The sequence below is a fragment of the Phocoena phocoena genome, chromosome 11 (assembly GCF_963924675.1).
Source record: "Phocoena phocoena chromosome 11, mPhoPho1.1, whole genome shotgun sequence".
NCBI classification, from domain to species: domain Eukaryota; kingdom Metazoa; phylum Chordata; class Mammalia; order Artiodactyla; family Phocoenidae; genus Phocoena; species Phocoena phocoena.
The window spans coordinates 60,585,059-60,596,471 of NC_089229.1; the positions used below are offsets into that span (position 1 = coordinate 60,585,059).

Below are 11,413 nucleotides of genomic sequence, written 5' to 3' on the forward strand. Positions count from 1 at the left end.
CAGGAGTGGAGCTGGCCTAGGAGAGGAGCGAAGCCCTCCCAGGACCCTCAGGCGACCCCTTGCCAGCACTCCCAGTGCCAGACCTCCAGGGAGGAGAGACCCAGGACACCCAGCCCCAGATCCCCCAGGTACAGGACACTGGGGAGCTGTGTCTGGGAGGGGTTCCCACAGATGCTGATGGGATCGCTGGGGGCAGGGTGTGGGACACCTGGGCCCGCCGTCCCTCCGCTTTGCCCTCAGCGCCCCCCAGCACACCCTGACAACTTGCCCTGTCCCTACCCGCTCCTGCTTCCAGCCCTTCTCTGGGAGCCCCGTTTCTCCTCTCCCGCCCAGATCCCTTCTTTGGGGAGCTCAGCAACTGGAGCAGGAAATGTGGACCCTCTGCCTCCCTCTCTCGCCCTGCTCATTGGATCCGGAGCCTTCTCCGCTGGGAAAGCTGTAATTAGAGGGTGGATCCCTACAGACAGAGAGCAGCCCCCCCCAGCCCCTACCCCCAGTCCCTTCTAACTTTAGATCTCTTCTCTCCCATTCTCCCATTCTCCCTCCCTCTCCCTCTCCCTCTGTCTCCGGCTCAGCTCTCTCCATCTGCCTGGCTCCTTGGGACCCGTTCCCCAGCCTCAGGATGGCGTCCTCCCTGCTTGAGGTAACTGCCCCCTCCGACCCCCAGGACACCAGCCATGATCTTCATGGTCCTAATTCCTGTCCACTTCCCACCTCCCAACTCACACAGACAGTTGCCGTGGTGCTTGTCACTTCCAGGGGTCAGAGGAGTGAGGAGCAGGGGGCAGGAGAGGGGAGGAGAGAGCAGGGCCAGGGGTCAGAGAATAGTCACAGGAGGATGAGAGGGGATTAGCTTAGAAGGCATGGACCCCTAAGGTCAGCCAAGCACACCAACTCTGAGGAGTGGAAAAGGGAGCAGAAAGGAGTGGGGGGCTGCGGAGAGAGGAGTGGGAGACAGATAAGCTGGTAGCAGACGGGGGGAGAGAAAGAAGGCCAGAGGACTGGCTGAGTGAGCACAGAGTAGCAGTGAGTACACGGTTCCTTGGGGGTCCCGGCTCTCGGGACTCAGCCTAGGCAGTGTCCCGTCTGGCTTGTAGGTGGGGAGGGGGCTGGGCTTCTGGGCTCGTAGGAGAGGAGGTGGGCAATGAGAGAAGGGAGAGGGCAGTCCCTGCATGTGGGGGGCTGACCAGAGGAACTGGGCCCAGGCCTGAGAGGCAACCAAGGAGGAGGGCCAGGGTCTGAGGCCGCCTGCCCGGCTCACAAATATTTAGCTTTCAGCCAAAGACAAACTCGGCTCTATTTTGGGAGTGGGAGGCTCCAGGGCGGACTGAGCCACTTCCCCTCCAGGCCGGGACCCCAGCATCCCTTGCCTCTGGCACTGGGGATGGAGGGAACTAGGGTACCATGGGGGTCAGGGGTTGGGGGCTTGAGAAATGTCTGACTCTGCCGGGGCTTCTGGGAGACTCATGGCACATAGTTGGAAAGGGGGACTCAGGGTCACTCAGAGCCTGTTTGAATGTCCTGAGTTCTCCTAGCTTCTGGGTCTCTGACTCTGTGTCTCCGTCACCACCTCTGCTTTCTGGGTCCCTCCGCAGGAATTTGGGACCACAGAGCCCTCCCCAAAGATCAACTCCCAGCAGTAGCCTTGACCTTCTGTATTCCTGGGCGCCTCTGAAGGCCCCATCTCTGCTCCCGGTGCACTAGCTCAGGTCCAAGGGGTGATGGGCCAGACAGGAAGCCGACTCATGCAGCCTGCAGGAGAGGTGTGTGTGAGATAGACTGGGAGTCTTTTTTAACACCTGTGTTCACTGGCCTGCATGTAAGTGGCAGAATGTAAAGCCGCACACCCGCACGCGTGGCTGGCTTTGTGAGAGCACAGGGGTGTGTGTGTATAAGCTGGGACACCTGAGTGTCTGTTAGTCCAAGTGGGGAATGTTGTGTGGAAGTCTGGTGGATAGCGAGTTTGTGACTGAGTCTGAGGGAATGGCATGCAAGGCAATGGGGCGGACACCATAACCCAGTCAGGAGGCCTCAGGTGCTGTGCTCTACCCCCTGCTGCCAGGAGGCAGATCGCTCACCCCCAGGACACTCTCAGTTGAACCATATCATTGAAACACTGGGGTTGGTCTTGAGGAAGCTGGAGGACTAAGGTGCATGGAAATCCTGGGTCCACCCAAGGCAGGGGCAGTGTCAGTGGGCATGGGCTTCATGTCAGAGTTGCCAGCATGGCACTGGTGCCTGCAGGAGCGGCTGGGCCAAAGGCCTGTTGAAAAGACACGGGATTTGGGTAGCACTTGGCAAGAGGAGTGTGTCATGGAAACTGGGCTTTCATGTCCCTCACTCCCCGTGAGCTGGAGATGCCCCCAACACCAAGGCTTCTAGCCTCTGTCTCTTTCACCTATTCTGGGGGGCGCCTGGGCCCTCAACCTTCTTCTCCCGCCCCCATCCGGAAGTCCTCTTTGGCAGTGGGAAGAACTTGGGGTTTCAGAGAGGAGAGCTTGATGGAAGGCTCACCTGGGCTCAGTGAGATGCAGAGGAACAGGGTGGAGGGAGAAATGGGAGTGGGGGCTAGCTGGGGATGGACACTTGGAAGGTGGGAAAACTAAGCAACTTGGGAGGAGGTGGAGAGTGGAGAAGTGGAAACTGCGACCTTGGGTGTCCAGAACCTACGGCCAGTCAACGCTCAGATGTCCAGTGAACATTCTCGTGGGAGGTCAGTGGAAAGAGGGGGCTCTCCTCCCTGTGTGAGTGAGAGAGCTGGGACAGCTCCTTGTCTTGTTCCTTCTCCACAGGCTCTCCCTTCAGTACCTGAAGCCTGTTTTCTTGTGGTTGTCATTGTTTTCAATGGATGGTGGGTGGAAGTGAGAGGAAAAGCGACTGGAAGGTGGACTCCTGGGCCCCCGGTGTGAGGTCGTGGACGAGTATTTAGAATCTTTAACCAGGACCCTCTCCCCAGTTCTCAGAAGAGCCCAAGCAGCAAGAGAAGGAAACCGAGGCTGTGGTGAAACTTAGCCAGGTGCCCAGCTCTTGGCCTCCAGGAACTCCAGAACCGTCTGAGTGGTCTGGCGCCTTGCTCCCCCTTCCCTGCCCTCAGGGGCCCTGGGGGCCTCCGCTCCCCAGTGCTGGGGTCTCCCGTTGGCCTGGGGCTGCTGGCCTTCTTTCACCCCTCCTTCCCTCCCCACGGCTGGGTGGGGTCCCTGGGCTTGGCTGAGGCCCCTGTGGCCACAGTGTGAGGGCCGGGCGGGGGGGACGGCGTCGGCGTTTTTAAAAATAAACCGACCGCAGGGAAACCAACGGAGCCGGGCCGGGCAGGCAGAGGGGGAGGGGGTGGTCAGGGGGAGAAGGAGGGAGGAGTGGCCTGGTCTGGGGGTTTTCTGGGGCCCAGCGCCCTGGGGATTTTCTCTTAGGTAGGAAATCTGCCTTCCTCCTCCCCCTCCCCCTCCCCCTTTTCTTTTTTCTCCCTCCTTTCTTTTCCTCTGTTTTCCTGTGCCTTCCTTGCCCAGTCTCTTTCCATCACCTCTCTGTCTTTGTTTATTTTGCTTTCTTCTCTCTCGGTCCCTTTTGTCGTTTTTTTTGCTTTCTTCTCTTTTGGGTCCCTGCCCATTTCTGCCCCTGAGGGCCAGCTGCCCCTCTGTTTTCACTTTCCCCCCTGGGGGCTTTTACGTCAGCTCTTCACCCTGCAGGGTCCTCTGCTCCAGGTGTCTCTGGGTCTCTGCCTCTCTCCTTTGAACTCCACGTCTTTACCTCTCCTTTCTGCTAGGCTTTCTCTCCTGCCCCATCAGCTACCCTGCCTTACCTACCCTCTGCTTGGGAGATGAGAGGCTCCAGGGAAATCCTGGCTGGGCAGGATGCAGGGCTTTTGCCAGATTTGAGGACGCTTTCAGTGGCTCAAATTTGGGAGTCCATGGGGTCAACAGGACCTCAGAGAGAGGTAACTAGACAGGGGGAGCAGCAGGTTTGCATTTGCGGAACAGTGCAAGACTGGCGACTGCGCACACCCCTCACTGCAACCTTTAGACCCCAGATCTACCTCTAGGATCGGTGTCACGGGCACATACAGCACATACCACGTGCTAGGAGCTAGCAGGCAGGTCTGCGAACCCTGGATTCTCGGGTTCTTTTTCAGTTTTTGAAGGCCCCAGTTAAGGAACTGTACGGGGTCAGCTTTTGAGGGCATCTTTTTTTTTTGGTGGGATTCTCAGTAATGGATGCCTATCTATGCCAGCCTGGGATCCGGGAGGGCATCCATCGCCCAGGAGGGTGTCCCAAGTCTGACTCAGGGAGGGGTACCATGAGCTCCTGAGAGATGGTGATCTCAGAGTGGTCTGGCCTTGTAGCAGCAGCACGATGGGCACGAAGGGCATTGTGTGTGTTTCTAAAAGACTCCCATGCCCCGTAACTACATGCATCTTCCTTCACTCCCTGCGCTGGAGGGGTGAAGAGAGACGAGCTCTGTGGCCTCTGTGTGTTAGGGTACGCTGAGGCATGGGGGTGTGTGGCTGTGAGCTGGTATCTTAGCCATCCCAGTTCCCTGCCCTGCAGGGGCATGAGGACTTCAGCTCTCCCAGCCCTCCCAAAGGGGTACCAGCTGGCTCCACAAAGCAGGAGGTGCCCAATGCCCGCTTGAAAGACATTCTTGCCTCAGCCACAGTCCTGGCTTGGCGGCAGCCCTGTTCCCTCTCAATGTCCCAGTGTCTCTGCCCTCACTTCCTCTTGCTCCCCAGCCCCAGGGTCCCTGCCAAGAGAAAGAGATTCCTTACCAAGGACATGAGGACGCCGCTTCGGGGAGACCAGGCCACTGCCTTAGTCAGGAGACCAAGCAGAGACAGGAAGTGAATAAGGGGTCAAGCTGGGAAAATCTGGAACGCGGGGACCTACAGTCCGCTACGACTTCACCTTCTTCCCAGGCTGCCTTTTCAGCCTCATCTTTCCTCTCCGAGTCCCCGACCACGGCCTCTGCTCCCAACCCACTTCCAGGGGTCAGGATCTCTAATTCTCACCGCACCCAAGTGCTGCCTCTATCCCCAGCTCTTCTCATGGCTATTTAAGAAGCGTCTCCCGTTCCTCAGAGGCCCTTACACACACCCCCAGCACCACAGGGAGCTCTGCTTCCTGCCTGCTGGGTTGGGTGTTAGGCCGCTGTCTTGGTCCTTTGCTCTTTTTCCAGACTCCATCTGAGCTCTGCCCTGGGCCCCAGTCCTCAGTGCCGCCCCTCCCCACCTCTGATTCCCCATCCTCTTCAACTCTTCCTTGACCCCCTTCTTCTGTTGTCCAAGCCTCTGGGGTGCACGGTCCTTCTGCGCGCGTCCTCCTCTGCCCCTAAACATTGCTTCCCTCTCTCCACAGGAGGAAGCTCATCATGGCTCCAGTCCCCTGGCCATGCTGACAGCGGCATGCAGTAAATTTGGTGGCTCCAGCCCTCTGCGGGACTCAGCGACACTGGGCAAAGCAGGCACAAAGAAGCCATACTCTCTGGGCAGTGACCTTTCGGCCCCCAAAACCATGGGCGATGCCTACCCAGCCCCCTTTTCAAGCACCAATGGGCTCCTCTCACCTGCAGGCAGTCCTCCAGCACCCACCTCGGGCTATGCCAATGACTACCCTCCCTTTTCCCACTCATTCCCTGGGCCCACGGGCACCCAGGACCCTGGGCTACTAGTGCCCAAGGGGCACAGCTCTTCTGACTGCCTGCCCAGTGTCTACACCTCTCTGGACATGGCACACCCCTATGGCTCCTGGTACAAGGCAGGCATCCACGCAGGCATCTCACCGGGCCCTGGCAATGCTCCTACTCCTTGGTGGGACATGCACCCTGGGGGCAACTGGCTAGGTGGCGGGCAGGGCCAGGGTGATGGGCTGCAAGGGACACTACCCGCAGGCCCTGCTCAGCCTCCACTGAACCCCCAGCTGCCCACCTACCCGTCCGACTTTGCCCCCCTTAATCCTGCCCCCTACCCAGCTCCCCACCTCCTGCAGCCAGGGCCCCAGCATGTCTTGCCCCAAGATGTCTATAAACCCAAGGCGGTGGGCAACAGCGGGCAGCTGGAGGGGAGTGGTGGAGCCAAACCCCCTCGGGGTGCAGGCACAGGGGGCAGTGCTGGCTACGGGGGCAGTGGAGCAGGGCGCTCGTCCTGCGACTGCCCCAACTGCCAGGAGCTAGAGCGCCTGGGCGCCGCGGCGGCCGGGCTGCGGAAGAAGCCGATCCACAGCTGCCACATTCCGGGCTGCGGCAAAGTGTACGGCAAGGCCTCCCATCTGAAGGCCCACTTGCGCTGGCACACGGGCGAGAGGCCCTTCGTCTGCAACTGGCTCTTCTGCGGCAAGAGGTTCACCCGTTCGGACGAGCTGGAGCGCCACGTGCGCACTCACACCCGGGAGAAGAAGTTCACCTGCCTGCTCTGCTCCAAGCGCTTTACCCGAAGCGACCACCTGAGCAAACACCAACGCACCCACGGCGAGCCAGGCCCAGGACCCCCACCCAGCGGCCCCAAGGAGCTGGGGGAGGGCCGCAGCGCCGGGGAAGAAGAGGCCAGTCAGACGCCCCGACCTCCGGCCTCACCGGCACCCGCAGAAAAAGTCCCTGAAGGCAGCCCAGAGCAGAGCAACCTGCTGGAGATCTGAGCCGAGTGGAGGTTTCCAGCCCCTGGGCTGCCTTGCCAGTCTCTCCTGGCTCTGTGGACCACTGCTTGCCCCTCACTCCCTTTGCCCCATGCATGCTGCCCTTTGGGACTCGCTCCATCTCTCCCCCCATCATTCTGGGCCTGGGTATCTCCTCGCATGCCTCCTCCTCTCACTTCCTCCCCCTTGCCATGGGCCCCTTCTACAAACTCTCATCTTAGGCCCTCACCTCTTGCCTGATTTCTGCTCTCAGGGCTTCTGAAGCTTTTTCCTCGCCACTGCTCAGTTTCTCTCTCCTCTGCTCTTACCACACCAACTCATTTTCTCTCCATTTGGGCTCCCAACACTTTATTTCTCCATCTCACTAACTCCTTGACATGCATCTTTTCTGCTTCCCAAGCTTATTTACCACTATCCCTTAGCTTCCACCACTATCCCTTAGCTTCCAGGCTCCAGTCTCCTCAGTGGACTTCGTAGTCCATTGCCTTCCATGCTCCAGAGCATTTTTCCTTTTTACAAACACAATGATGATGATAATTTATTGCCCCCTGGTGGCCTCTTCATTAGGGACCAGAGTTGGGGGATTGGGGTAAGTGACCTGGCAGGGAGCAGGGTACCAAGAGGGGGGCAGACCAGTGGGGATCTGATCCCAAAGATGGGGTGACCCCAGGGTCAGGGAGGCTGCCCCCAGGCCTGTATATTTAACCCCTATGTTCCAAGAGAAATGAATAGTAATAATAATAATTCTATTTATCTAAGTTATGATGACAGGTCAGGTAGGGTGAGCTGGGGAGGGAAGCGGGTCCATTTCTGCTATGGAAATTTTAGCCAAATGCATCCCTGTCTAGAAAAAGTGATAGTGAGATCTTGTTAATAGAATTTCTATCATCAGGGTCTCAGTTAATGGTGTTTCTCGTAATGGAATCTCTGCTAATAGGGTTGATTAGCTAGATCTCTGTTAAAAGAGTTAATGGGGTATCTCACAATTAGGGGATCCCTAATATTTCCAGCCCCGGCCAGAAGCTGTGAAACCTCAAGTCCTATGGAGGGGAGGACTGGAATGTACCCCAGCTCCCTTGACCCCAGAGCAGGTTCTTCCACTGCCCCTCCCCTGACACCATGACCCCATCAGGCTAATTCCTTGTTGCCATGGTAACAGAGAGCTTGCAGCTGCCATCTTAGACATGCTCTTTGGGGAAGCCCACCTAACCGGAGGAGGACACTGGTTTGGAGGTGTCTCTCTAGAAGAATAGGTGGGGAAGGCTTTCTGTGGGATCAGATCAAGAAAATCAAGTATTTATTGAGTGCCTACTCTGTGCAAGGCACTGTGCTAGGCTGGTGCCTAGAAGCCATGAGAAAGAAGAATTTATAGAGCTAGGAGGACAGAGCTTCCCAAGCTGACTTGGGGGTGCGTCCACAGGCCCCCAACCTGGGACTTCCGATGCTCCCAACTCCACCTCCAGTGACTTTTAAAGCCGCTTCGTGCCTTTGAATGCCTTTCCTGTGACTTTGGATCCTCCTTTTCTATCTCTTGCTCCCTCAAGGCCCCAAGTTAAAGGTTTAAAGCCGCCGGAGCTTGGGGAGAGGGTAATATTGTGGAAGGGAAGGGATCATGCCCTCATGGAGTCTTTTTTTTTTTTTAATTTAATAAATAAAAAATTCGATTTAAAATTTTGTCCTGGTGAGAAAAGAGGAAGAGGAGGGGAGAAGAGTGAGCCACAGGATTTCTGGTTGGCAAACTGGGGAGTCCCCGCGGGCATTGTCGTGCCTGTTTGCACGTTACGCCCGGGATAGAATACTTCGGCGGCCCGGCTCTAAGGCGGAGGTCAGTTTTTGACCGCCCAGCCCAGAGCTCTCTGCGGAGTTGGGAAGGCGAAGAGGTTTTCTTCACCCGGCTCTTTCTCGGGCTTGGCACCAGCGGACACGGCCTGGACAGCAGCCGGGCGGCGCGCCGGCCCCGCGATCGCCGTGCGGACTACGGCGCGGCCCGGGCCGGGCGAGGTGCGGCTACCGCGGGTGGACCCGCCTGGCACGTAACCCGCCCCCGGCCCCGGGCCTGCAATCAGTCGTGCCCGCCACGGACTCAGCGGAGGAACAAAAGCCACTCTGTCGCGGCCAGACCCCAGCCACAATAGGGCTTTGTGCGGCCTCCGCCCCCTACGGCTCCCCCGCCGGGCGGAGGGGCGCACGAGCCGCTCCCCCAGCCTGGGCCCGACTGCGGGCGGCGCCCCCGTCCGCCGGTGCCCCTTGCGGGCTCGGGAGAGGCGCTCCGCGCTAGAGCGGGGGAGGGGTCGGTGGGTCCCAAGCGGTACTCGGGCTGCCGGTCCCCTCCCCACCCCGCCCCCGTCCAGGTGCGAAATCTCCTGCCCTTGGGCGGGGCTCCGGGCTTCAAAGGCGCTTTGAAGAAGGATCCGAGTTCCGAGGACCCTCCGGCCGGCCGGGGGCCGCGGCGGAAGAGCGGCTGAGAGGGGTGGGGGACGCCTGGGCGCGGGGCTGCGAGAGTGGGCGGCCCGAAGTGGACCCCCGGGCTCGGCGCCCACCCCGCGGGGCCGGCTCCTCGGGACCCCCCAGGGCCTGGCCCTCTCGCCTCCCGGCCTCCGCCTGTCCGGTGCCAGCTCCCGCCCGCCGCAGTCTCGCGGTCCTCCCCTCCCCGTTCCCTCGGCTCCTTTCATCTTCCTTAGACTCCGCTTGGGGTTTTGCTGGTTTCTGGGAGATAAAAACCGCCTCAAATAGCGGCGGCGCGCTGCCAGGACAAACAGGGCCGGGCGGGCCATGTGCGCCTGGTTACCGGCCCCGGGCCGGGGCGCCGGGCTTCGGCGCGCCCAGGAAGGGGCGGCGGGCCGAGGTCCAGGCACCCCGGCTCCCAAGATGCCTCCCGCCTCCCAAAGTGGGGGGCCCCATTTTAGAAGTTTCGGGCAGTGGCCAGGATGCTGCCTCGGTTTCCCGCCCAGGTCGTAGGGAGGGGCCCCGGTGGAGACTGCCCGCCGAGCGCTCTGAGCCCCTGGGGCGGTGGGTCACAGTCACTGTGTCGCCAGGGCCGCCGCGCCCCCTGGTGAAGTTAGTGGGGAGTGCGCTAGGCCTGGACTTCAGCCTCCCAAGAATCTGCAAATTGTGAAAAACCATTCAGCAAACCTTAAATAAGCTGTATGGGGGAGGCGGTTGTGGAGTATGAAGACACAGAGCACTGTTCCTTCTCTCCAGGTCACATTACAGGGTAAGAGGCAGGCACCTAACTGATAATTATAACACAGTCTGTTGGTGAAAATCAGGCTTCATTCAAGGGAGGGTGGAAGTCATAGTCCCAGGCTGTAGTGAGTTCTTGGGGTATCTGGGGTTGGATGATACAAACAAAAAATTTGTGGGTGGCTTCTCACTGCTCTCCACCAGTCTGTCAGGGTCACGGACTCCCACTTTTCCCTCAAACCTGTCCTGCTTCCCCGTCTCAAGGAGAGCTTTCCCAGCCAATTTCTCCAAACTATCCCCAGTTTTAATAATCTGCTCTTTAAGTTTTCTGTGACTTCCCAAGTGACAGTGAACTAATTAAATGGGGGGAGGGGCTACTCAAAGAGTTGTCTGTGCAGTATCACCTGCGGGCTTTTTGGAACTACAAGTTCAGAGCTCCACCCCAGAATTTGCATTTTAACAAGATCCTCAGATGATTCCTCTGTCCATTAACATTTTGGAGCCCCTGGTTTTCTGACCCGGGAATAACTCTTGGGGGAACTTTTCATGTAGAAAGGAGGGGCAGATATAGAATCCGAGAATGTTAAACCAGAATGCCTCCTATAGTATCCAATGAGACTGGCTGCTCTTGGGAATGGGGAACTGTATATATGCCTTATACAGTTCTGGGTTCCCAGAGCTTGGTCCTTGGAATTGCTCATTAACATCTGTTAAATGAATGAACCAATGCCCAAGGTCACCTAGTTCATGGCAGAGTTAGGGCTATTCATCTCCAATATCTGCTTAGCACTTTACAGTTTATTAAATGGCTTTGTTTCCATTACTTTGTATGGGAAACAGCCATGTATAATAGTTAGGACACTGCAAGTGAGGGAGCTGAGTCTCAAAGAATCCAACGATTTTCCCAAAGCCACACAGCTGTAAGAAGAGGAGCCCCCATTCTGCATTAGATTCCAGTTCTAGTTCCATCCTTTGGAGTTAGAATAAGATCAATCTCACTTGTTTTAAAAAAATTGATTTACAATATTATATTAGTTTCAGGTGTACAACACAATTATTTGATATTTTTATAGATTATACTCCATACAAAGTTATAATACAATATTGGCAATATTCCCGTGCTGTACATTACATCGTTGTAATTTATTTATTTAATACCTTGTAGTTTGTACCTCTTAACCCTCTTTACTTGTTTTTGCCCCTCTCCTCTCAATCTCACTTTCATTCTGTAGTCAGTCAGAATGCCTTATACAGGTTTTGGTATTTTTAGGTCCGATCTCCCTGTGCCTCTTTCCTTATGGTGATATAACAGTACCCATCTCATGGAGTTGTTGTAAAGATTATACAAGCACTTATCATAATAAGTGCTCAGGAAATGTTAATTTCCCAACTGTTCCCACTTTTCCTTCTAGGAGGCCTAACCCCGTGGGCTCTAGGTTCCGGCGGGCACTGCACTCTCCCTCCCAAGGCCTCCCGCCTGAGTTTCCGCCTTCCGGAGGCTTTCCCTCAACTTTCCAGCCAGCTGCCCCTGACACAATCCTGGGAGAGTTTAATTAGGTACTGCCCTGAACGTGGCTTATTTTGGACTTTTCGAGTGCTGAGAGTGAGTAGG

At 57.3% G+C, this 11,413-nt stretch overlaps 1 protein-coding gene across 1 annotated transcript; it reads left to right on the top strand.

Moving 5' to 3' along the window:
* The first annotated feature begins 622 nt into the window (after positions 1–622).
* SP7 (Sp7 transcription factor) lies at positions 623–6,621 on the top strand. Its single transcript, XM_065888078.1, has 2 exons — positions 623–643; positions 5,347–6,621. Exons 1-2 carry the CDS (start codon positions 623–625, stop codon positions 6,619–6,621), a joined length of 1,296 nt encoding a protein of 431 aa, XP_065744150.1.
* Positions 6,622–11,413: the final 4,792 nt, after the last annotated feature.

Bases quoted from the DNA above. Each gene is read 5' to 3' on its own strand.
- SP7 (XM_065888078.1), top strand. From the start codon at position 623: ATGGCGTCCTCCCTGCTTGAG. The intron at 644-5,346 runs GTAACTGCCCCC...CTCTCTCCACAG, and splicing joins TGGCGTCCTCCCTGCTTGAG to GAGGAAGCTCATCATGGCTC.